The 26136-nt window shown below is 49.3% G+C and overlaps 1 protein-coding gene across 1 annotated transcript in view; it reads left to right on the forward strand.

The window, feature by feature from the left end:
• PPP6R2 (protein phosphatase 6 regulatory subunit 2) overlaps positions 1–26136 on the forward strand; it is a 129855-nt gene that overhangs the window by 99725 nt on the left and 3994 nt on the right. Inside the window, exons 7-22 of the mRNA XM_044678586.1 lie at positions 646–758; positions 1153–1266; positions 4029–4155; positions 5213–5365; positions 10546–10749; positions 11446–11510; positions 14932–15047; positions 16728–16813; positions 17438–17518; positions 18219–18316; positions 20050–20107; positions 20465–20592; positions 22176–22348; positions 22797–22962; positions 23219–23307; positions 24481–24700. Coding sequence (XP_044534521.1) covers positions 646–758; positions 1153–1266; positions 4029–4155; positions 5213–5365; positions 10546–10749; positions 11446–11510; positions 14932–15047; positions 16728–16813; positions 17438–17518; positions 18219–18316; positions 20050–20107; positions 20465–20592; positions 22176–22348; positions 22797–22962; positions 23219–23307; positions 24481–24700 — 1991 coding nt within the window. The remainder of the gene's footprint in view (positions 1–645; positions 759–1152; positions 1267–4028; positions 4156–5212; positions 5366–10545; positions 10750–11445; positions 11511–14931; positions 15048–16727; positions 16814–17437; positions 17519–18218; positions 18317–20049; positions 20108–20464; positions 20593–22175; positions 22349–22796; positions 22963–23218; positions 23308–24480; positions 24701–26136) is intronic.

A 26136-nucleotide genomic window follows, 5' to 3' on the forward strand; every position in this document is an offset into this window, starting at 1 on the left:
TTATATTATATCTTCAAATAATTCAACTTCGATATCTTTTTCCAGTCTCTCAAGCTCTAGCTTTTCACAGATACTAGAGATTCCACAGAAATGATGTTCTCTTCTACCCCCCTGGTAGATAAGGGAACAGTCAGAGTCACACTCACTCTGTCCTTGAGTCCTTCTTCAGCCTTTCTCAAACACAAGATATTATTCCCAATCAGTTATCTCCCCAAATCCTCAAGGAATATCAGAGGAAAACCTCCAATTGTCCACCCTCTGAGCCTCAAACTCAAAGAGTGTGGCCAGTAATCCTAACTGCCTTTCCAAAGGGAACCTGAGAATTCCTTCCCAATGATCTCATTAGGATTCCACTGTCTGAATTAAAGGAGTCTGGCTTATCCAACCCTATTACTTATTCCTAGTTATCAAAAATCTCTAATTATTTAGTTAATTAAGAATTTACTCACTACATTTTGGGCCTGGCTTTCAATCCCCTGAGCCACCTAGCTTCTCCCCTTTGTTTTATCTTTATAGATGTAAACAGTAAAGGAGTGTGATGAATATGGGGTATCCTCTATCCTACTACACAAACATCTTTATTCTGAGCAATAATTCTCTTCTGAGTCTAATGGGATGGTTTTTGTCATTTCTGATTATTCTCAGAGACAATCAAATGCTTCTCAGACTCTATGTGATATTATCCGACTCAGCAGAGACCAGGGCAGTCAGACGCAAGAGATTTCTGAGCCTGATCCTCTCCTTACAGCTCTGGAGTCGTGAGTACCCATTAACACCTTGTCTTACAATATCAGGTCAGCTGGGTCCTGCCAGATTTAGAGAACATTGGAATGTGGGCTTTGGTTTCAGTTCATTTTTGTCTTTTCATACTGTCAGTCAGGGCAGTTTTCAGAATGGACTGATAATTCTTCATGCCTGACATTCTGGTAAAGTAGATGCAGCAGGATGTCTGCCAGGGTTTCCCGCTGTTTGGTTGAACATTTGACATGACAGCGTCACCAGTTCCCTTTCAATCTGACCTTAGTGGGGATTTCAATTATGCTTTCTCTAGGGATTGGGGAAACACCTTTTCTTTTTCCCCCTTAGAATGCCCGAGATAAATTTCATGCATTTTCATTTCCCTTGACAGTAACTCAAGTGTCTATTTAACAGACAGGAATGTGTGGAGCAGCTTCTAAAGAACATGTTTGATGGAGACGTGACTGAAAACTGTTTAGTCAATGGCACTCAGATTTTACTGACATTGTTGGAAACAAGGAGATCTGGGTAAGTCATTTCCTTAAAAGAAATGCCTTTGTATAACATCTAACTGAAACACTTATTTAGGACATGAGAAGTTTGGATTCATTTTGCTTATTATACTACCATCATTCAGTCAGTAAGTTAAGAAGCATTTATGTATTAAGACTCTACTATGTGCCAAGCACTGTCTTTGAGGAGTTTACATTTACAAGTAAGAGTATATGTAAGATATGTAAAAAACACACAAGGGTAATCTAGGATGAGAGGCCCTAGCAACCAGGAGACTGGAATGAGGATGATGGGTATTCCAAGAGTGTGGCACAGCCAAGGCAAAAGCATGGAGAAGATTGGAGGAATGTGAGTCCAATGATCAGCCATAAAGTCAGGGGCAGGGAGAGCAGCTAGGTAGGTGGCTCAATGGATTGAGAGCCAGTCCAAGAGGCGGGAGGTCTTGGTTGTTCATATGTGGCCTCAGACACTTCCTAGCTGTCTGAGCCTGGGCAAGATACTTAACCCCCATTGCCCAGTCCTTACTGGTCCTCTTGGAACCACTACACAGTATTGATTCTAGGATGGAAGATTTAAGGAAAAAGAAAGAGAGGGAGAGGGAGAGCCCAAGAGCCCACTATAAAGTGATTGCAAGAATGGGAACGGATAGAACCACTACAAAACACCCAAAAGGGAATGGTGCAGAACAAGCTCTCTTTCAAAGAAGAAATAGGAGAAGGCACCTGCCTCTCATCAGAGTGGGGCTCCATGGAAGCTCTGTATTACAGACTGTCAGTGGACTGGCTGGTTTTGCTCATTTTCCCCTCCTTCCATCCAGACAGGATGGCTGTCTGGAAAGGGGGAATGCCAGGTTAAAGAAAAAGATCAATAAAATCTATTTTTAAGAAGAAATAATTCTAACAATTCAGATCATCCATACATGGAGGACGCTGCTCCTGTCAGGAGCTCAAACAGAGGCAAAATGACTGTGTGCTAGAAGTGCTATCGAGGACAGTCATGAACTGGCTAGGGACTGGATGAGACTGAATCCCAGGACCTCAAAATGCCTTCTAAATCCTAGATTCTGTAAAGTCTGGGGGTATAAAGGCCAGTTTTGTTAGGGTTCTATTGATTGAATGCTTATACAAGTTCCTTCCTTGTCCTGTCCTTTCACAGCCCCCATTTTACCTTCATATATTTCAGCTTAACTCTTATTTCCAATATGCACTCATCTTAAAATTATGTCTCATTTGGTTCAGCAAACATTTAAGTGCCACTGTGGGCAAGGTACTGTGGGTACTTGACATCCAAAAAGAAGATAGCCTTCTACCAGAATGATAACAACATGTACATAGATCAGTAAATCTAGGGTAATTTAGAAGAAACAACATTACCTTTGGTGTGGTGAGAAAGTCTAGGAAGGCTTCATGGAAGGGATGGCATCTGAGACCAGCTTTAAAAAAGGGCAAAGATTCTGAGACCATCCATTGAAAAGATTTATCTACTTCCTAGCTGTGTGACTCTGGGCAAGGTATTTAACCCCAGTTGCCTAACTCTTACTGGGCAAGTTTCTTAACCTCCACTGCCTAGCCCTTACCACTCTTCTGCCTTGGAACCCATACTTAGTATCAATTCTAAGCCAGAACTTAATTTTTAAATTCTTATTTTTTTTTTTTTTTACAAATGCTTACCTTTTGTCTTAGAATCAATACTGTGTATTGGTTCCAAGTATTATGGGGAAAACCAGGGCAGAAGAGTGGTAAGGGCTAGGCAGTGGGGGTTAAGAAACTTGCCCAGGGTCACACAACTAGAAAGTGTCCTAGGTCAGTTTTGAACCCAGGACCTCCCTTCCCTAGGCCTGACTCTTTATCCACTGAGCCATCTCACTTACCCCAGGATTTTTTTGAAAAAAAGAAAAGATTTTCAGTAGTCAACTTTATTAGATTTGGGTGGCTAGAGCCTTCTAGGGTTTCATGGCTTTCCCCTCCAGAGAAAAGGTCTCTATTAATTATTATTTTTTAGTTTTTCAGTTATATGTAAAAGCAATTTTTAACATTAATTAAAAAAACTTTTTAGAGTCCCACATTCTCTCCCACCTTCCTTCCTCTTCCCCCTCCCTAATATGGCAAGCAATCTGATATAGGTTATACCTGTGCAGTAATTTAAAACATATTTTCTCTATTAGTCATGTTGTAAAAGAAAACCCAGAAGGTCTCTGCCTAAATGGACAAAGTTATCAGTGACTGCCTTTCTTTTATATCATGGATGGTTAAGGAGTTAGCACACTGATGCCCTTCCAAAGATGTCAGGCGTACCAAGTTGTCTTTGTCAAGAGCCTTCATTGGGAACATGGTCAAGGCCACCCTGAAGCTTTAGGACAGAATGGGGTGGGCAGAGACTTCACTGTATAGACAATGTGTCTGCTTTGTGGCCGGCTCAGTTTCTGCTCTAGATCGTCCTAGGAAGGATTAGGGGAAGGAAGGAACCAAGTAAGTACTTATTGGCACAGAGGGCCATAGAATGGTAGCGTCAGTGTTCCCTCTGACTCTCACAGTGCTTCTCCCAGGCAGGAAAAACTGACTGAAGGAGCAGAGGCTGAGGTGCTGTCCACCCTGCTTTTCACTATAACCCCAAAAAGCACCTCTAGGGGCTGATCATGGAAGTCTAGCTTCCTCCCTCCCCAGAAGAGATTAGGAATTGCTCAGGATACTTTCGAGAGTGACAGTTCTTTTTGAGAAGAGGAAGATGTGTGAACGTTGAGTAGCATGGTCTGCTTCTCTCCTTTCTGAAATCTGCAGGGTGGAGGGCCTGATGGACTCCTTCTCTCAGGGATTTGAAAGGTCTTACACTGTCAATAGCAGCATATTACATGGTATTGAACCATGGTTGAAAGACTTTCACCAGCTTCTTCTCAGCCCTCCAAAGGTAAGTGCCGTTGAGCAGCTGGCTAATGGCTACCATCCCCCCTAAATCATGGGCATAACACTGTTCCAGGAATTGTGGAGAAGACAAAGTATAGGAGAGAGACCAACAGCCATGAGATTGCCATGGGTGATTGGACACACTGGGTGAAGGGCCTCCACTGGATTTTTTTCAACTCTCCCTTCAGTAACTGTCGGAATTCAGGAGAGACAGAGGGGAACTGGGCTTCGTAGTTTCCAGAGTGAGAGTCTGGAAAGCTGCCTGTTGAGAGATGATTCTGCTGGATGTCATCCTAGTTACTAAAAGGAAGGAATCCTGTTTAAGATGCTCAGGTGCCCTAAGGGCTGTGCATGGGCCACGTAGGACTGAAATGGAGAGACTAATGTTTTAATTAAAGAAGAGAGAATCACAAATCCTGTGTGAGTCCAGTTTAAGAAATGGCAGTCTTCATTCATTTAGCATAGCATGGTTTTCAATCATCTCACCTACACTAATAGTAAGAGTTTGGGTCCAGAGAAATAACCACCTCTTCTGAATAGGGCCTAACTTTTACAGCCCACTGATTGTTCTCCTCTTCCCTTTGGTATGGAATGGCAGCTGATCTTGGCTACAGCTAAGGGAAAGGCAGCTAGGCAGTAGAGTGGAGAAAGTGCTTGGGTCAGGAAGACTCAAGTTCAAATGTGGCCAGAAGTATGAGCACTTAACCTCCCCTGCCTTGGTTTCCTCAACTGTAAAATGAGGATAATAAAAGCTCCTGCATCCCAGGGTTGTTTTGAGGCCCAAATGAGATAATCTTTGTAAAGCATATTGCCTGGAACATAGTAGGTGCTTAGTAAATCCTCATTCTTCTCCCTTCCTGGCAGCTCAGAGCTGTGAGCTCCAGATGCTGGTTTGAGTACTACCTGTCTGGCCTGGCCTCGATTTCTTGCTTGGTAGGTGGGTACTTATCAGGAGCCAGAGATGAAGATGGTACCCCAGCTCAGGAAGTGTAACAGCCTAGCTTGTGGGCCTTCGCTAAAAAGAGGCATACACATACCAAGTCGTATTTCCCATTTCTCAGAAAATGTCTATCCTGACCACCATTGGCATCCTGGAGGAACCCCTGGGAAATGCTCGACTTCATGGGGCCCGGCTGATTGCTGCCTTGCTGCATACCAACACACCCAGTATTAACCAAGAGTTGTGTCGGCTCAACACAATGGACTTGCTACTTGTAAGTAGAATCCTAGTGCTTTAAAGTCCTGGAGGAGAAATCCTCACAGCTCCATTCCTTCTCTGTGGACCCCAGAGATCCAGAAAACACTATTTGCAAAGGCAGCCTAGCCCATTTGGATATGCTTTTTTTTTTTTAATTTTTAATTTTTTTTCCCATTACATGTAATACTGAATTTCCACACAAGTTTTCTTAAGTTATGTGATTGAACTTGCCTTCTTCCTCCCCTTCCTGATTTGATCTGGATTATACATGTATTATCATGCAAAACATATTTCCACATTGTTCATTTTTGTAAGTGAATAATCATATAAAACCAAAACCCCAAACACAAACACAAATAAATGAAAAATCAAGTGCTTTCATCTGCATTCTGACCCCAAAAGTTCTTTCTCTGGAGGTGAATAGCATTTTTTGTTCTAAGTCCCTCAGAATTGTCCTGGGTCATTGTATTGCTGATAGTAGTTAAAACTATAGTAGTTGATGAATGTACAATATTGCTGTTTCTATGTACAGTGGTCTTTTGGTTCTGCTTATTTCACTGCATCAGTCCATCAAGGTCTTTCTAGCTCTTTCTGAAACATCTTATTCATCATTCCTTATAACACTATAGCATTCCATTACCAACAGATAACGCAATTTGTTTAGCCATTCCCCAATTGATGGACATCCCTTCAATTTCCAATTCTTTGCCACCACAAAAAGAACATCTATAAATATTTCTGGACAAGTACATTCTTTCCCCTTTTTTTGATCTCTCTGGGATACAGAGCTAATAGTGCTATTTCTGAACCAAAGAGCCTTTTGGGCATAATTCTAAATTCCACTCCAGAATGGTTAGATCAATTCATAATTTCACCAACAATGCATTAGTATCCCAATTTTGCCACATCCCCTCCAACATTTATCATTGTTCTTTACTGTCATATTGGCCAATCTGCTAGATGTGAGGTGGTTACCTTAGAGTTGTTTTGATTTGCATTTCTCTAATTGGGAATGATTTAGAACAGTGGTTCTAAATTTCTAGGAAAAATATTACTTAGCCCCCTGGAAATTAATTTTTTAAAAAATTTTAATAGCAATTAATAGGAAAGATAAATGCACTTGTGGCCATCACTGCCTCCCTGGATCGCTGCAGCACCCTTTGGGTTTTACTGCCCACTTTGGGAATCACTGATTTAGAACACTTTTTCATGTGATTATTGATAATTTTGATTTCTTCATCTGAAAACAATCTATTTATGTCCCTTGACCATTTGTCATTTGGGGTATGGCTTGGTTTCTTGTACAATTGACTAAGTTCTTTATAAATTTGAGAAATTAGACCTTTGTCAGAGGTTTTTGTTAAAAAAATTTTTCTCTGACTTGTTGCTTTCCTTCTAATCTTGGTTTCATTGGTTTTGTTTGTACAAAATCTTTTTAATTTAATATAATCAAAATTATTTATTTTACATCTTGCTATGTTCTCTATAATAATTAAAATGGGTTTGACGAATATAAGAATTAAAAAAATTGTTGTGGTCACCGTTTTAAAGTTAAACTATGAGCCAGTAGGCTGTTAGTAGCTTTATTTACAGCAAGGTAAAGATATTAAAGTGGGAAATACAGAAAGGAGGTAGAAAATATCGCCTAGCTAAAAATACCCTAAGTCCTAATCCTAGTGCCTCCAGACTGCAAATGTGAATCTGAATACGAATCTCACCAGTCCACAAGAGTATCTCTAGTCAGGCGTTCCAACAACCAAAAACCAACACTGAAGAGGCTGAGCTGCAAAGGGCAGTTTTTTATTCCAAGGAGGCAAGAGTCTCACCCAAGTAAGCATCCTTCTTCAGCCTGAGTCTCCAGTGAAGGAAACCGAAATCCAAAGAGCCAAAAGATGCTGAAAACCGCTGAGAACCTTTGGTGCACACGAGGCTAAGACCACCAAGAATCCCATCAGAGCTCCCGCTTATATACAATTTTCTCTGTCCATCAGCTCTCCTGTGTTATAATTATGGGAGGTCTCTTGATCTATATAACACCTGTCACATCTCAGGAATTAATCACAGCCTTTCTGTTTGCCTAGCACTGCCTGGGGAAGGCAGTGCTTATTGCCTTTTAGGATGTGAACTTTCTTTATTAGTGACTTACTAAGTGTTAAGTTGGGGTTCTTGATTGATTAACTTAAAATAGATAAAGGGAATAAAAATTCCCTTTCATCTCTATTTCTTTTTTTTAAATTTATTTATTTGATTATAAATTCTTCCCTTCTCCATAGATCTGACAGGTAAATTATTCTATGTTCCCCTAATTTACTTATAATATTACCTTTATGTCTAAATAATTTACACATTTTGACCTTATCTTGGTGAGAGATAATGATCTATACCTAATTTTTTGCCATAAACCCCAACCCATTTAGGGGATTAGAATGACATTAGAATGGCTTCTACAACTTGCACCCATTAGTATTCTTTCTTCTGGGATTGAGGAAAGTTATCCTGATCCCTTTTCCACATGTATATCTTTGCAATATACAAGAACAATTTCCAGGAAAGTTTTCCAGCCTAAACATCAACAAATCTCTTTGACCATTTTTCCTTTGGCTTGGTTTCTAGTCCCTTCACTATCCTGGGCCCCCTTCTCTGGGCATGCTTCCATTTCTTATTGTTTTTCCTCAAATTTGGCCCTGATGCCTCAGCTAGGGACTGACTAGGGTGAAGGACAGTAGAATTATTGCTTCCGTCAAGTCAATATTTATTAAGTACTTATTGTATGCAAAACACTATGGAAGTATTTATTGGAGGTTATAACAAAACAGCCCTTGTCCTCAAGGAGCTTTCCCCTCTTCCCTCCTTGTCCATAGTGCTTCTAAGAATACAGCTGAAGAGAAAACTGGCCTTATTTTCCCCCATGTCACTATGTTAAGCTTGTAGTTCATTATACCATCTGAGGCTGTTTCCCTTTTTAATTATCAAACATTTGGTTTTTTTCTCCCTCTCCTCCCCCACACCCCCACCACCCCTGGAAAAAAAAAGAAAAACAAAATCCTTATAACAAATATATACAAGGCATCTAGGTGGCACAGCGGATAGAGTCCCAGACCTGGAGTCAGGAGGACCTGGGTTTAGATCTCACCTCAGACCCTTACTTATTTAACTCCATTTGCCTAGCCCTTGCTTGCCCCTCTGTCTCAGAGTTGTTACTAAGATAGAAAAGTAAACCTTTAAAAAAAGAGTATTTGCTAAGGGGCAACTGGATGGTACTGTGGAGAGAGCACCAGGCCTAGAATAGGGAGTACTTGCATTCAAATGTGACTTCAGACATTTCCTAACTATGTGTCCCTGAGCAAGGCACTTAACTCTTTCCACTTTTCTTTCTTACCCTTGCTACTAAGACAGAAGATAAGGGTTTGAGGGTAAAAAATGAGCATATGCCTAGAGGAAGCAGTTTCAGTAGACCACTATGGAGCACCTTGCAAATAAAGGGGTCTGATTTCATGGCTTAACTTTGGCTGCTTACATGTCTTTCTCACTCCCAAGCTCTCGGTCATGTTCTGGGTAGCATTGTTACTGTCGGGGCATGCTTGCTGTCTAATTGGGAAGATAAGACAAAGGAACTAATTAGGGAATAAAATGAGTCTATAGTTAAGTGCCAGGAAATGTGGTAAAATATGATACATTTTCTATGAGGACAGGTGGGTTGAGGTCATCTAACACAGGGGTATTCGAATGGGCCTGGCCTAAGACCAGAGTCCCCATGTATGACCTGCTTTGTACCATCTGTCTCTGAGGCATGAGCTCACCTTAGGGATCCAAAGACATTTCAAGGAATTGGTCGTGTGGCATCAGGTTCACTGTAGCAAGGAAACATGATTATCTAGCCAAGAGCAGACTTCTCTCTTCCCTGCCAAGTCACAGCAGTAAGCCTTTATTAAGTGCCTTCTATGTGCCAGGCATTGTGCTAAGTTCAATACACAAAAAGGGGAAGAGACATTCCCTGCCCTCAGGGAGCGCCTAGTCTGATGGGGGAGAAAGCATGTGCGAACAAGATTTGGACAGTTTCAACTGGAGATGATCTCAGAGGGAAGATGCTAAGGTTAAGGAGGACTGGGAAAAGCTTCTTGGTGAAAGTGGTTGGAAGAAAGTTAAGATAGAGAAAGAGACTTTCAGCAGGAGGACTAGCCAGCAAAAATGCCCAGAGTCAGAAATGAGGGAACAGCCAGGCCAGTGTCACTGGATTGCAGAATAAGTGGGGATGGGGATGTGAGGTATAAGAAGCCTGGCAAAGGGAGCAGGACTTTAAAAAAACAAGCTGAGAACTTTAGATTTTGATCTTGAAGATAATGATCAAAGTAGCTTATTGACTGAGGAGGGTAGTATGGTGAAATCTGGGCTTGGGGAACATAAATGAGTGGAAGATGGCCTGGAGAGGGGAGAGATTTGGAACAGGGACCTCCTGTATAGTTTGGAGGGGAAGAGGGTCTGTACCAAAGTGAAGACAGGATCAGAATAGAGAAAGGGGAAGTACACAAGAAATGACAGCAGAAGTAACAGAGCTTGGCCCTGATGGATGTGTGGAGTGAGAGAGAGGAGGGGAGCAGTTGAGGCTAACAGCTAGATTTCTAACTCTGGTGGCTGGGAGGAAGGATTAAGGAGTTTACTTCTGGTCATGGTTGAGTTTCAGATATGTTTGGGACAGGCAGCTGGATTGAGGTTGGGCTGGACAGACACATCTGAGAATCGCCTACATAAGAGATGGTCGTTGTCTCTATAGAAGCTGATGAAATACCAAGTGAAATAGAATAGAGGGTGAAGAGAAGAGGACTCAGGGCAGAGCCTTGGAGTAGGCTTACAGTTAGCAGAAAAGACTTGGGTGAAAATCTAGACAAGGACCTAGAGAAGAAGGAGGAGAGCCAGGTCTGAGTAATGTCTGGAAAGCGTCTACCAGGAGAGGGTGGCCAACAGGTCGGAGTGCTGTGAGGTCCAGGAGAATGAGTGCTGAGAAAAGGCCTTTGGATTTGGCCATTCTCCACCCTGGGGAGGGTCGGTAGTCAGAAAGTTGCCCTCTTCCATCTGAGCAATGGCAGGGTTTGACCATGTGCCCTTATGTGGTAAGTGCATGTCAGGCTCTTAGCAGGGGTGCCCAGGGACTGCCCTGGAGATGTCTAAGTAGCTATTCCATGTCTCCTTTTGCTTTAGGACTTGTTTTTTAAGTTCACCTGGAATAACTTCCTGCATTTCCAAGTGGAGCTGTGCATCGCAGCCATTCTGTCCCACTCTGCCCGGGAAGGTGGAATGTTAACCAAGGAATCTGATTCCCGAGAGGAATTGCCTAATGGAAATGGAAGCTTGGAAAAAACTGAGTGTGTAGAGATGAACTCTGAAAATGTTATGGTGACACATGTAAGTCCAGATGCCACTGCATTGGCTGCTTGTAGTCTCTGGGGAGACCTTTATTGGCCTTGAGTAAAGGCCACATCAGAGGCGAGTGTGGCTTGGCTAGAGCCGATGCAGGGCCCCCACCCCCAGCATCCATCTCCAGGGCATCATGGGGGCTGCAGGGATGTAACTTGTCTTCTCCTGCAGCAAACGGAGACCCTTCTGAGCTCCACAGATTCTTTAGGGAAGGCACTCTGGAGACTCTGGCGCATTGCTTTATCCTATGTACATTGAACAGTGCCTCTGCCCCTCAGGGGAGTGGCACAGAGAGGGGCATAGGCCCAGACATGACCTAGCGACCTGCCTGTCAAAGAGCTAGGCAGGACATTGGGCTTTGGCCTTTGCATCAGACTGGAAAGCCTGGGGATGGGAGTTTGCCAGATGGCTCACTGTTCTGAGGGATTACGGGCCTAAGCTACAGGAAGAGGCAAGAAGCACTTGTCAAGAAGCCTTCCCCAAGGTCCCAGCCATACTTCTCATTCCTGACAAAACCATATATTGGTTCATATATAATGAGATTTTAAGTGCCCTTCACAGAGAAAGAACCAGAACCAGGAAGGCCTCAAATACTCAGAGGGGTTAAAAGCCAGACAGACAAGCAGCCATTTGAAACTACCTTGGTCAAAATCTAAAGTAACTTCCTTCTGTCTCTCCCTCCAGCTGTTCCAGAAGTGCTGCTTGGTACAAAGGATCTTGGATGCCTGGGAAGCCAATGACAGAATCCAGTAAGGGCCTGCTGGGCCACATCGAGGCACTGTGCCATGTTCAGAGCCTCGTTATCATGCTCACCTTGTCCTCAGAGGCACTGTGCTGGGGAGGAAGTGGGAAAGCTTAGCTCTGTGATGGCAAACCTATGACACATGTGCCAAAGACAGCATGCAGAGACCTCTCTGTGGGCACACATGCCATGCCCAGCAAAGTTGCTCCCTTCCCCCTCTCCACTGTGCTTCTCCACCCCACCCCTCTGTGCTTACTTCCTCCCCTAAGTGGAGGGCTCAGGCCACTCCCCTTCCTTTCTTTCTCCCCTGTCTGGGAGTAGGGGCTACAGATGGGCAGGAGCAGGTCTCCTCTCCCACTACTGGGCCTGGCCCCACCCACTAAGAGATCTCTACTTTCTTCCTTCCCTCCCACTACTGGGCCCCCCCAAAAGCTAACTGTGCTCCCTTTGCTTCCTGCTCCCATCCAACATGGATCGCAGCCCAATAGGCAGGCTGGGCTGAATTCAGGGGCAGGTTTCATGTGGCTTCCCTCCAGGCTACCCTCAAATGCAGGGGATGAGGGTGCATCGAGGGGACTCGATCTCTGAGCCGCTTCCCCTCCAGGCTTCTCCTACCTTCCCTGCTTAGCAAAGCCTGACAGCAGCTCCCTCCTCAGCCTCAGTGTGGCTAGATGCAGGGTTGGGTCCCTGTGGCAGCTAGAGGCAACTTCCCTCAGGGCGCAAGCCTGCTAGGAGCCCAGTTCCCACCCCCTAAAAATGCGTGTGTGGGGATATTGCACACATTGTGGGGCACGGCACAGGACCCCCAAAAAGTTCTAAAAGGTTCACCATCACTGGCTTAGCTTGTTCCCTTGTGTCCATGAAACAGAAGCATCCTGGCCCTTATTGGCAAACACCTTTTGAGGGAGTACTGAGGCCAGGGAAACGTGAGCCTTGTGCTCCAGCTTGGGAAACAAGATACAGAGTGTGATTCATTCTTTTTTTAATGAGGTGACAGACAAGTGTTGAGGTTGAGGTACATGTACAACAGTAAATGTTAGAGAGAGAGATGATGGGGAAAGGTTTGTGGAGAAGGAGGGACTTGAACCAGACAGAAGGGACACCAATAGAGAGACTCATCACATGCAGGGGCTCAGGGGCAATGTGCCCAGGCATTAGGATAGGCCAATGAATCAACTCATTTGACCAGCATGGAGGGCAGAAGGAGGTGGCAATGTGGTTGGAGATGGAGCCAGATTGTGAAAAGCTCTGATGTCCACTTAGGGCAGTGATTCCCAAAGTGTTCACTACTGCCCCCTGGTGGGTGCTGTAGCGATCCAGGGAGTGGTGATGGCCACAGGTGCATTTATCTTTCCTATTAATTGCTATTAAAATAAAAAAAAAATTAATTTCCAGGGGGCTAAGTAATATGTTTTTCTGGAAAGGGGGCAGTAGAGCAAAAAAGTCTGGGAACCACTGACTTAGGGGATGTTAAGAGGGCTGTGTACAAGGATTATCTTATTAATGAAATGTAGGACAGATTGAAGGAGGGGACTCTGGCAGCAGAGAGAGCATGAGGCCCTTTGACAGTCTGGACGTAGAGAGTGCCAGGAGAATACCAGAGATGGGGAAAGGGACAAACTGAAAGGATTTGGATAAATGGGTGTGGGGAAAGGAAGGAGAGGAGAAGTCCAAGGGGCCTTCCAGGTGGCCCAGTAGAGAGAGCCAGGCAGGCCTAGAGAGACAGGGTGTTCTGGGTTCAATTGTGGCCTCAGACACTTCCTGGCTGGGTGACCCTGGGCAAGTCACTTACTTTCCATTGCCTCACCCATACCACTCTTCTGCCTTGACTCTTAAGAAGGAAAGGAAAAGTTAAAAAAAAAATAATTCCAAGGTTTTAGCCTTGATTAGCCAAGAGAATGACAGACATGGGGAAGCTGGGGACAAGAGGAGTTGGACTTTGAGGTGCCATTGAACCTGAGGACTCTGCAACCACATACTGAAGTTTCTCCCTGCCTCGATTGCTCCTGGCCTTAGAGGAAAAGCAGTAATCAAGGGCATTCTGAAAGGGTCTTAGATTTTCCTGATGCATGCGTGTGAGTTTCCCTAAAGCTGTCAGGAATCCCCTTTCCTTTGTCCCAGTGCTAGCATGGGCTGGAAAGAATGGGGTTTCTTTGGGTGCAGTGTGCTCTTTGGAGGTGTCTCAAACTCAGTGGCAAGAAGCAGTCAAGGACCTGCCGAGGTGTGCCAGTAGCAGCCATTTTCTCCACTCTTGTCTTCAGGGAGCCCCATTGTCTTTCAGAGAAGTTCCCTGGGTTCCACAGGCTTAGGCCTGAGAAGAGATGAGCCCCATCCATCTCTCCTCCTTCTAGATGTGGTCATTGGAGTAGAAAGGAAACGGGAGGAAGCTGAGCCATCGCCTTGGCCCAGCTTTGAAGAAGGCTGGCTGCCCTTACTCTCCAGCAGAGCATTTTCTCCCTCACTTGTGGTGGAGTCAGGCCTTTCCTGTGCTCGCTTCATTCACCGCAGCTTCTTCCCCAGAGCCCAGGCCCTGAGCTGTGCAGCTGTTGCTGCCTTTGTTCTCTCTGCCTTGGCCTTTGCCTGTGAGACTTGAGTTTCAGCATTGTTCCTTTTCTGAGCCACAGAAATGACTTTGGAAAAGGAGACCACTAGGAAAGCAAGGGTGGGAACATGGGAGCATTCCTCCCCACGAGGGACGAGGCTTGTCTGCCTTGGTCATCTGGAACATGGCAAAGGTCTTGCCAAGTGGCCTGTTCCTGCATGGGGCAATGATCCCCATCCACCACCTGCCTCTGGATGGCAGTATTCCATTGTGGTTACTTGGTATGACTCCACTCAGTTCAACTAGTCTTGGGCACCAGACCAGGCAAAAACATGCCTCCCTGCCCTGATCCCCCAAGAGCTTGATTTTTCCTTACAGGATCCACTACCTTGACAGGGAATGGACGCCCATTTGAAGAGGCAGGCTTTCCTGAGGGTTCAAGCAGGCTTTACCAAGGATTGGCCCTTAGCTGAGCCTGAAGGAAGAGGGGTGTTCTTAGGGGCAGATCTGAGGCCAGAGCCTGTTATAGGAAGAGGGAGAGCTGGTGCATGGGGCCTTGTGGGAGTTGGAGAGCAAATGGAAGGGAAAGAAAGAAAGACTGCTTGGGAGAAAGCTTGCTGAGGAGAGGGAGGCCAGCCATGTTACTAGCCCTCACATGGAAGCTGTTTGCCATTTTCTGTTTGCACTGTGATCCTTCCTGTAAAGGCTTGGAGATGTCTGCTCTCAGACACAGGGGCCCAGCCCGGAGCCCTGAAGCTCTGGGGGGCGAGGGGCAGGCCAACAAAAGCTTTGCCTCTCAAGGGTTGTTACCAAAATAACAGCTTTCATTTATGTTACTTTGTCAGAGGTGGGCATGCTGACCCTGGCTCTATTGATGACTTTGTAGGGCAGAAGGCGGGATGAGGAGGGGAAACATGGGCCACCTCACCCGAATAGCCAACGCTGTTGTCCAGAACATGGAGAAGGGCCCTATTCAGACTCAGATCAGCGCGTTCATCAAAGGTATGGGCCTCCTGTTTCTACTGTCCTGAAGCTTTCACTCCCTGTGGCTAATTCTGGGTTTCACTACAATAAAGTCCCTCTTAGATCTCAGGCCCCATTAGCATACTGCAAAGACATCCGTATCAGCGGCTTCCTTCCTCTCCTGTCCAACTTTGCTCTTCTCAAAGACGGTCCCTGAGGTTTGAAATATGACCCAGAATCAGGCTTTCAGAACTGGAAGGGACATCCCTTTGAGTCATCTAGTCAGATGGGTCCTGAACAGGATTCCCTCTCACAGCTTCCCCGTTCAGCTGACAGACCTCCTGAACAGGGCAGCCCCAGACCAACACATGAGCCAGTCCCCATGCCATGTCATCAGTCTAGGTCATCATGAAGGAGAGTCCAGCCAGTCAGCAAGCATTTGTGAAGCTTCTGCCATGTGCCAGGCACTGAGCTGGGAGCTGGGGAGTCAGAAACAAAAAGGGAGCTTCCAGCATGGACTTAACTAGGTAGATAGAGTATCCTGTCAGGGGAATTGTTTTGATGCTAGAGAAAAAGAGAAGGAGAAGGCGGAGGAAGGAAGGGAGGGGAATGGCTTCTCCAACATCTCTAGGCTAGTCCTTAGGAGGTGGCCACCCAGTCTGTTGCTGCCTGGTCCAGACTCAGCTTTTGCAGCTTGGTCGGGCCTGACAGGCCCTTTGAAAGCCCAGGATTCTCTGCCGGGATGAAAATGAAAGGAAGATGTAATAAAGAATAACTCGCCCTAGAAAGAACCCAAGTTTTTAAGCAAGTCTGGATGTTGAAAACTCAGAGGAGGTCCAAGAAGTTCTTGTTTGAAGATCTGGGCCCAGGAATGTAAAGCAGCAGCACCCTGCCAGCAAGGTCCCCGGAGGTGGAGTGGGGTGGGTCCTGCTGTGCTCTAACAAAACTGAGAAGGAAAGTTTGGGGCTTCTAAGCTATGCTTACTCGTTTCTGAGGCCTGGAAAGCCATCCAGACAGGGCCTTCTGCCATTGCCAGTGGTTCTGGGCTCCTTTGAGCCCCTGGCATTAGCCATAGGAGCTCCTTCAGCAAAAGAGACCAAGCCAAGTGCTTCAGATGGATCTATTGGATTTTGTTTGTGTGGTTATTCCTTTCCCCATGCACATTGCAGCCCCTCCAGGCCTGAGCAGATGGTCCCTAAGAGTTTCTGAAGCCATAGTCCTCTTCAAATGTCTTGTCCTTGAATGACATCCATGTCTGGCTTCCCCTTAGTATCTGCTCTGACTGAGCAGGATTCTCTGGAAAAGGGTAGGCCTTGGGGGTCTGAGATCATTTAAGGGCCCAAGGGGGCCTGGCTTTGGCTTGAAACAGAGCTTTAGGTGGGGGGGGTGAAGATGAATGCTCCTTTTTACCCTGTTAGCTGATGGGGCCCCTGGCAAGCCCTGAAGAAGAGGCAGAAGAGCCTGGCTGTCTTGGGAAGCAGGGACGTCCTCCTGCCAGAAGTGACCACTTGGTGACCACTTATTGTCTGAGGCTCTTTGTGGGGAGGGTTTGGCCTCAGTGACTGATGACCCATGCCAGATCAGAGCTGGCTGTTGAGTCAGAGTCATGGGGGGGCCAGGTTGGCTTTACCAGTTCACCTCCTTAAAATGAGGGGTTGGCCACCTTGCCCTGGATCTTGCCTTGGAGCTATTTTGACGGGGGAGCTGTTTTCCCTCCAGAGCTTCCCGAGGACTGCCGAGGGCGATGGGAGAGTTTTGTGGAAGAGACACTGCCAGAGACCAACCGGAGAAACACCGTTGACCTGGTGAGAACCCAGACCTTGGTGGCCTTCTGTTTTTGTGTTCCACCTCAGGGTGTTGGCGGGGAGCAGAGATGTGTGTGGACAGACTTTTGGGCATGGGAGGCGAAAGGGTCAGCATTTCACTGTTTCCCAGTCATCGATGGTCACCAGGTTGGCCCCTTAGCTCATTTCCTTGAGTTGGTCCAAGTCCAACTCAGGACAGGGTCAGCCTATGTGCTACAGGTGAGGCTGAGGCCAGGAACGCAACTTCAGGAGGCTTAACAGGACCAGTCCACAGGGCCTGGCTACCAGGTACCCGAGGTCTCCTGTGAGCTCAGGGTCTGTCCCAGTGACCATTCTCATGCCTGTCTTGGGCCAGGCCTCAGTTGTATGTAGCCACCTCCTCTCTGTGGCAGAGAGTGGCAAGAACCTTACTTCTGTATCCTGTGGGCCCTCCCTCTGTGAGGCTTTTTTGTCTCAAGGCCCTAGCGCCACTGAGGAGCTCCCCCTGGCCCCAGACCCTGACCTTGGCCATCCTGGGCCTACTTCTAAGAGGCAGCCCCTTTGGCTTTGGGGGTGGGAAAGCTGACCCCTGGGGCTCCACACTCACTGCCTCCCTGCCCTGCTCTGGGGCTGGCTGTGTTCCAGGTGAGCACCCACCACCTTCACTCTTCCAGTGAAGATGAGGACATGGAAAGTGCTTTTCCCAATGAGCTGTCACTTCAACAGGTTAGTACCATGCCTGGGCCTTCTTCCTTTGGCCCCAACTCCTCCAGGGAAGCATGGAGAGCTTCTGGGCCCCAGAAGGGTTATGATACCAGGAGGCATGTGATGTTCCTGAGAGCAGGGAGAGTTTGCAGGTGGTGACAGTTCAAGAGAGGGTTGGAGAATAAGCCAGAAACAGTGGTTCTCATGGCTGAATGGTCAAGGACCTTGGGGAAGGGCTTGTTCTCCAAATGCTTCTTAAGAGTGGCTGGGTAGTACAGTGAAGAACCCTGGCTCTGGGGCCAAGGGGCCTGGGTCCAAATCCCACCTCAGATGGGGATCAGCTGAATGACCTTGGGGAAGTCACATAACTTCTCTGGGTCTGTTTGCTCAGCTCCAAATTGCAGGGCTTCACCTAGACTCCTGCTCTCTTTATCCATAGAGAATGCAAAGAGTGATTGAATATACTTGAGGAAGGGTGGTCTGGCTCAGGCTGAACTGGGCAAGGGACACAAGTTGGTGAAGAAAACAGAGAGCGATGAGAATTCAGAGGGTGTTTCAATGATGCCCACTTTGGTTGATGACCTGGGAGCCTAGGCAAACTCTTGTCTGTTAGAGTAAGAGCTTGCCCACCTGCTTTAACTAAAGGCAGAGGTTTGCTCACTATTTAAAAGAAGGCCCAGGGACAGGTTGCCATTCTGATGGGGCCTCGGGGTTTCCGCAGGCTTTCTCTGAGTACCAGATCCAGCAGATGACGGCCAACTTTGTGGACCAGTTTGGCTTCAACGATGAAGAATTTGCAGACCAGGATGATAATATCAAGTGAGTTCGCCTGCCTAGTTGGTGAGGGACAACCTGACTCTGGCTCCTGGTCAGCTCTGGTAACTTGGCCAACCTCTCCCCATACCTACCCTTCTCTGCCACTTCCCACAGCATGGCCCGGGCTCCTTTTGCTTCATCTTAAGTTCAGTTTATTTTTGTTTTCAGCCCCATTTTCTCTCCCCCTTCCACCTCTCCCATTGAGAAAGCAAGAAAAAACAAGCCTTGTTACAAACACATACAGTCCAGCAAAGCAAATCCCTACCCTGGCCACGTCCTAAAACCTCAGCTTGCACTGAGCCATCAGCCTTGTCTAGAGGGGCAGCTTCCTCCGGTGTCCTCGGGAATCGAGGTCGGGCACTGTGCCCATTGGCATGCCTGAGCCTTTCCATCGTGTTTTGTGGTTGTTCAGTCATGTCCAACTTCTCATGACCCTTTGGTGGGGCTTTCTTGGCGAGGATACTGGAGTCAGGAGGCCCGAGTTCAGATTTGGCCTCAGCAGCTTCCAAGTCATCAACCCTAATTGCCTCGCTCTTGAGCTTCTGCCTTAAGAGTTGTTACTAGGACAGAAAAGGTGAAAAATCCACAGCTAGTAAGTGTCTGAGGCCAGATTTGAACACAGTAAGATGACTCCAAGTCTGGCACTCTGTCCACTGGAACGTCCGTTTTATGTTGTGATCTTTGTGGCTGTTGTTCTCCTGGTTCTACTCACTTCCGCTGGCCTCCGTTCATGTCTGCCCTCCTTTTTCCGAAACCATCCTCTTCCTCGTTTCCACCCAGCAGCCACTCGCTCCCTTTCAGTAACTTGTTCAGCCATTCCCCCATGGATGGGCCCCCCTTGGTGACCTTCGGCTCTCTTCTGGACATTCCAGTGACTTCCCAAGTGGAAGTGCTAATGCTTGTGCTGTGGAAATGTTAACTCTGAATAGTCAGTATTTTCTAAACCCCCCCTCACCTTCCATCTTAGAATCAGTGCTGTGGATCAGTTCCAAGGCGGAAGAGCCATAAGGGCTAGGCAGTGGGCTTAAGTGACTCGCCCACAGCCACACAGCTAGAAATGTCTGAGGCCAGATTTGAAACCAGGACCTCCAGACTCCGGGCCTGGCTCTATCACCCAGCTGCCCTGAAGAGTTCAGATTTTTAGATCACATTATCAAGCACGTGTGGATATTGGTGGCCTCTGCCTTCAGTGTCCAGCTGTCAGAAGCTATTCGATGCACGGTCCTTGTGGGACAGGGAGCTCGGGGTGGAACGAGGGGCAGGGCAGGATGCAGGGTTTGCCAGTTTTGCCTCCTCACCACCGCCATGGCAGAGAACTGAAGGTCAGAACTTGGATTCTGGGCCTAATTCGGGCAGCGTTACTGTTACACGCTGGGTTTGAGTCACCCCACCTGAACTCCCTCCTGCCGGGAGCCATAAGCAGGCTTTGTGCTACGGGATGAAGTTTCTTGAGGACCGTGAGCTCGGCTGAGCACAGGCTGCTCCCAGCAGCGCCTGGCCATGGTCATTCCAGAGGGAGCTGCCCCGGGCGTTTAGCTGTGAGGAGGCCCAACAGCCTGGCATTGTCCTGCCCTAGGAGAAGCCCCCGTCGCCTTCTCCAGCCTTAGTCCCCCACTCTGGCCAGGCCTTGGCTGGACAGGGCTGCCAGACTGCACAGTCAGGGTGGCCAGGGGCCGAGGCGGGCAGGCGGGCCCGGCACCTTCTGCGGTCTGAGCGCTCGCGTCTGTTTGTTGCAGCGCACCTTTTGACAGGATCGCCGAAATCAACTTCACCATTGACGCCGATGACGATAGTGTAAGTGGGCCTGGTGGATCCTCACCGCTGCTCGGGGCGGCGGGGTGGGGATGACTTGGAAACGCAGGCCGTTAGTCCGGACTCTGAATCCCGACCCAGGAGCCGCGGCCTGGGCACCAGCAGAGGTAGAGGAAGGGCAGCCTGGCCCAGCAGAAGTGCTGCAGGGCATACCTTGGCTCGGAGCACCCAGAGAGCCTCTGCTCTGGCCTGCAGGGAGGCCCCTCTCCCTGTGTCTTGCCCTCCCAGGCTGAGGAGGTCCCAGGGCATCCCTGTAGAAGGGGGGCTGGGCTCTGGGCCCTCGGGTCCGCGGACCCCCAGAGAGCTCTGGGAGCTCATCTCATTGCACCTTTGTTTCAGCCCAATGCATCTCTGTTTGAAGCATGCTGCAGTGACCGCATCCAGCCCTTCGATGACAATGAGGAGGAGGAGGACATCTGGGAGGACAAGGAGGTCAACTATGCGACCCAAGCGAAATCCCGGACCAGGTGCAGTGAGATCTCCCCCTTGGAAAGGCCTTTAGCTGCTGGCCAGCCAGCCCAGGGCCCTCTCATTCCAATCCCTGCGACTCCAGAACCATTTCTGCAGCCCCCATGCTGCCAGACAAAGCAGCCTGTGCCTGATGGTGCCCAGATAGGAAGCTCCACGTTTAGGGAGGCATTTCACGAGGGAAGAGCTGCCCTGGGAGAAGGGGGTACCTGGGTCGTGACCTGTATGGGGGTGGGGGGTGTTGTACTGGGGCAACAGCAGAAGCAGCAGCACCGTGAGGGTTGGGGTAGCAACTGGAACTTTCCGGTCACCAGAGAGCATCTAGCTGGCATCCCCTCTGTCCCCTCCAGCCCTGGGGCTAAGCTCTTCAGTGCACCCCACTGGCTGGGGGGCTTCCCTGTCCAGATCTGCCCCTGCCATAGCCGTGGAGTCCATGGGACCTAACACACATGGAAGTTTGAGGGCCTGCTGCTGGTCAGTCGGAGGCTGGATTTGAACGCAGGGCTCCCTGACTCCTGGCTTAGCCCTCGGGCTACCTCCTTGAATGTGCTTTATGTGAAGGCTCAGGATGTGCTTGTTAGGGCATGTTCTAGTGGCCTCCTCCCAGGCCAGCCCTGCACCTGAAGCCATGGCCTTGCAAGTGGGACCCTTGGGCGCGTGGCTTGTTGTCACCCCCAGGTGTGGGTGCCTTAATTGCAGACCTGGCTGACACGGCTTCTTCCTGCATTTCCTCAAACACAACAAGAAGGTCCTCGAAGTGCCCAGAGTACCAGTTTGGAGCAGGGAGATCTGAGTTCAAATCCACACTCTGAATCTAACCAGCTGGGTGACCCTGAGCAAGCCACTGACCTCTGCTTGCCTCCATTTCCTCAGTAGTAAAATGGGATCATAACTGTACCTCCCTCCCATAGTTCTGGAGGGGATCCAGTGAAATAATTCTAAAGAAAGAGCACTTAACACAGCCTGGCACGTTTGGTTGTTCGGTCAGCTCAGTCATGTCTGACTCTTTGTGACCTGTTTTCTTGGCAGAGATACCGAAGGGGTTTGCCATTTCCTTCCTCACCTCATTTTACAGATGAGATCAACAGAGTGAAATGATTTGCCCAGGAAGTGTGTGAGGCCAGATTTGAACTAGGTCCTGCTATCTCCAGACCTGGTGCTCTATCCACTGGGCCACCTGGCTAAAGACGGGCCTCATTGGGTTTCAAGAGGGATTATTCTGCCCAGGAAGGGAAGGGCTGCAGAGAAGGCCCAGAGGTGACCATGGTCAGCCAGAAAGCTGGTTCTGCTTGCTGGTCTCTGGGTCATTTCCTCACTTCCTACAGGAGGCCTTATTTAGAGGGAAACTGATAAAAGTGCCTGGGGTTGAAGGAGGAGGCTGCAGTCGCTTTGCCTTGATTTGGGGCCAGATTTCTCCGGACAGGTCTTCCTGTCACTGGGTTTCTGGCTGCCCCCTCCCTACCCTTGGGTGACCCTCATCCTCCAGCAGTCCATTCCCCGGAGCATCAGGAGAGTAGAATGTCCAGGCAAATAGAGCCAGTCCCCCAGCACCTGCCTGATCATTTCCCTTTTGTCCTTTTAGGTTTGGTGCTTCACATACCTCAGAGTATTCCCCCCAAAGTAATTTGGAGAACGGGGATCAGGATGGCAGCGAGGACTCAGAGGAGGACGAGGGGGGGGACGATGGCCCTCGGCTCCCAGAGCGCACCAGCTCCTCCAATATCAGTCTGCAGGGTGACTTGGACTCCTCTGAAGGTAAAGAGCCTCCTGGGGAAGCAGAGTGGGTGTGGGGAAGCCTCAGGACTTCTCTCAGTCACTGAGTCCTCCCTCCAAGCCTGGGCCTGAAGGTGAAAAAGGAGGGAAACAAAGGCACCCTGGGCCGGGCCTGTTCCATTCTTCAGAAAACGATGCTTTGCGTGTAAGGCAGAGTAGTTTGGGGTCCTCTGGGTGTGTTTGTGGGGACTTCCCCCTCATTCTGCTCTGCACAGGTCCCTTGTCCCAGGGCTGCCTGTGGCCCCAAAGGCCCCTCTCGTTCCTGCTCCCAGGCCATGGCCTTGCTTGGGCCCCCACGTCACAGCCGTGTCCAGGGGTCAGTAATGGGCTTCAGGTGCCTCACACGGCCTCTATACTGCATCTCGTCCCCTTGTCACAGTAATGCCTGTTCTCTCCTCCTTCCCCTCCTCATCCCCTCCTCACCCCCCAGGCTCTGGGTGGACGGCTGTATTTGATGAGCCTGTAAATTCCAAGCCCCCTCCCTCAGGTGTAGCCATGGACATTGGCTCTCGGGTTTGGGATGCGGCCGCTGCGGACACCTGCACTTCCGAGGAAAAAGGCTGGGCCAAATTCACCGACTTTCAGTCTTTTTGCTGGTAAGAGAAGCTCTGCAGGGAGCGGGCGGGAGGGAGGACAGACACTTTGGCCTCGGACCCCCGTGTCCTCGGGGCTCTCCCTCAGACGTCTGGAAACTTGTATGGAGCCTGGTGGTCCTCGGCGGCCCAGAGATTCTAACGGACCTGGGCTAATTTCGGCCTCAAGGGTGATCAAATCAGCACCTGCCGATTCTTAGCAAGCTGCCTGCTGCCCGGGGCCAGGCTGCGGCCACGCTCATCCCAGGCTTTTTTCCAGCTCAGAATCGGGTCCTCGATGCAGCTCTCCTGTGGACACGGGAAGCAGCACTTCGGAAGGAAAGCCTAAGCAGGGCCAGGACAAGACCTGTGAGTGGGCACAGAGCTCCCAGGGGAGGGTGGAGGGTTGGGGGGAGCAGCACGTGGCGTTTGGAGACCCAGGCCACGAGGCGCCAGCCTATAAAAAAGCACCCCCACCTCTGTCCCTGCAGAGATGAGGGAGGCTGGCCACTGCCGAGGTACCACAGGAAAAATGGCTCTGGGGTCAGCTCTCCCCAGTTGGGCCTTGGGGTTCCACTTCTAAATGAGCTCCCTAAATAAAATTCACACAAAATAATTTGTATGTCTCTGTGGCTGAGCAGGTATCAAGGAAGAGATGCTGGGGTTTGGGAGCACTATGAACCTTGCAAGTCACAGGATGACTTTTTATCAGATATTCCAAAAATAACAGTTTTTTCCTTGAAAATCTGGACATTTTTCTTCATGGGTTTGGTACCCTTGACCCAAAAGAGGCAAGGATAAAACTGTGAAAAAGGCCACGTCTCAGCATGGACAACCCAAGCCTGCCCAAGTCCAAAAGGTCCTCAGTGGTCGCAGTCCAGGGCCTGGCATTGGAGGTGGGGAATAGACAGAAGAGGCCTCGGCTTGTTTGACCCCACAGGGTCAAGTGGAGGCTCATGTCCCACCTTAGGTTTGCTTAAATGTCTCCCAGTTGTCCTGCAGACAGAAAGCCTGGGTTGCCCCTGCCCGGCCTGGTTCTCTAACCAAGTGTCCGTGGGCTCGAAGCCCCAATCCCTATGGTCTGTTAGCCCGGCTTCAGAGAACAGAAGGGAAGGGGCACCAGGGAGGGGGCCCACGGAGCATTGTGCAAACACCAGAGTGGGCCACCTGTCACATCCCACGGAGAGTCTGCATTGGCTAAGGAGTGGACAGCAGGGCTGAGGAGGAGGCACACTCTAGGAGAGGCTGAAATAACTAATGTGCAGCCATAAAAGAATGCTGGATGTGGGCTGGCCGGCCTGGACCTCTCCTTTTGCGCCCTGAACCTTCGATGCTTCTGGTGCTCCTAGGGAGAAGGCTCAGGGCAGATGGCACAAAAGACAACAGTACTTCAGGTTGCCTCTGGGTTCAAGGCGAGTTGTAGGAGACCTGCAGGGAGCACGGGGCTGCTTCTGGGGCCAGCAGTGATCCTCGCAGGTGTTTGGGGAATGAGCACAGAGGCACCCCTTGGCCCGAGTAACTGGTGGTTCTTTTCCCTTGTAGTCAGCCCAGCTGCTCCTTGTGTCTGGAATGTGTGTGTGGCAAGGAAGGCCCCTCTGGTGGCCTCCGACAGCAGCTCCTCTGGGGGCTCAGACAGTGAGGAGGAGGAAGAGGAGGAGGAGAAGAAAGCAGGTATCGTCATAGAAACTGTCAGCCCAGGACCCGGACAAGAAGGCCTCAAGTTGACTACGGAAGCCAAGGCAGAGATATCTGTCATTACCAGGTGTGAGAGGAGGATCCAGGGTTAGGTGTGGGCTCAGAGTGGATGCCCAGTGGGACTGGGGGACGGGGCTCCCCTCTGCTCCCCCAGCTCTGGCAGCACTGCCACCCCGGTGTCATGCCCAGGGTGTGAGAGAGGGGAGATGATTGGGTTCCTGTGTTCTTCTGCTCTTGGGTAGATTCTTGAATACTTACCAAAGAAATTAGGCTCCAAGGGTCAGTTCCTAGGTCCATAGCCATAATTATTTTGAAGGCGATCAGTCCAGAAGTGTTCATTTCCTCTCACGGGCACATCTTAGATGTTCTGGAAGGAGGCATACATGTGGGCAGCCTTCAGCCCTGGGGGCTGCCCCAGAAGATAGTATGTGTCCTCAGTGGGAGCTGGAGGACGGGCCTCCTGTCTGACGGGACACAAAAATTTTAAAAAGCAAGACTAGCTAACATGCTAAATCTGAGTGACGGAGCGCCCCGGGCATTCTCTCAGCTCAGCTTGGGCCAGGCTGGCTCCTTTCAATTCCCAGGTTGGGCTTCGTTCTGGCCTTTCTCTTTACATGACTTCATTTGGCATCAGGGTCATTGTCACACTGCCGATTGACCGCTCCAGCCACGTGGAACTCCTTCCTGATCACCAGGCCCCCACTTTATTTCAGTTCTTTGCTCCCCCAAAGAGTGACCTGGATGTCACTTGTTTTAGCAGCTTCACATAAAAGCTAGGCTTGTGTCGCCCTGGCTATATATGACTTCCTGGGGGAAACACTGAGGACAAATTGGATTGTCCTTTCTCTCCCCCAGCCTTCCCAGGCTGTATTTCCCTCCAGGCTGTTAAAAGTCTCCCCTAGAACTAAACTCTCGTTCATCTCTGGGCCTTTGGGAGGTGGCCGTCTGGGCTCAAGGTGAGGGTGGCTTGCTGAGAAGCCGCACGCACACACACGTGTGTCCAGGCCTCTGCCCATCCCTTGGGGACCTCCCCAAGCCCAGGGAGCCTTCACCAGGGGGTTTGCCTTGGGGCACTCAGGCCAGCAGATTCAGCAAGATGGCGGCCCCTTCCCACCGAGCTCAGGCCAACTGGTGATGCCTTCTTGCTGATGGGACGTCTGGAGGGGCTCCGTCATCAGTGGCGGCGGTGGCAGCAAGGTCTGGGCTGCCGGGCATCCCAGCGTGCTCCGTGCCTTTCCTCTGCCCTCTCTCGCTCGTCTTTCTCTTCTCTCGCTCTCCCCCAACCCTCGCCTCTCACCATGACTAGTGCTTTGAGGTCAGAGGGTGGATAGCTGCGGCGGGGCCCCTCTCTGGTCACAGAGGGCCAGGCGAGAAGGCACAGCTTGGGAACAGAGGTTTGATTTGGGCTCAGATCACCCCGGCCTCTGGGGCAGCCTCTGGGCAGCTCCTGGGCTTCCTGGCCTGAGCCCTCTCGGCTCACGGAGGAGAAGGGGCCAAGTGCTG

The sequence above is a fragment of the Gracilinanus agilis genome, chromosome 5 (assembly GCF_016433145.1).
Source record: "Gracilinanus agilis isolate LMUSP501 chromosome 5, AgileGrace, whole genome shotgun sequence".
Lineage (NCBI taxonomy): Eukaryota > Metazoa > Chordata > Mammalia > Didelphimorphia > Didelphidae > Gracilinanus > Gracilinanus agilis.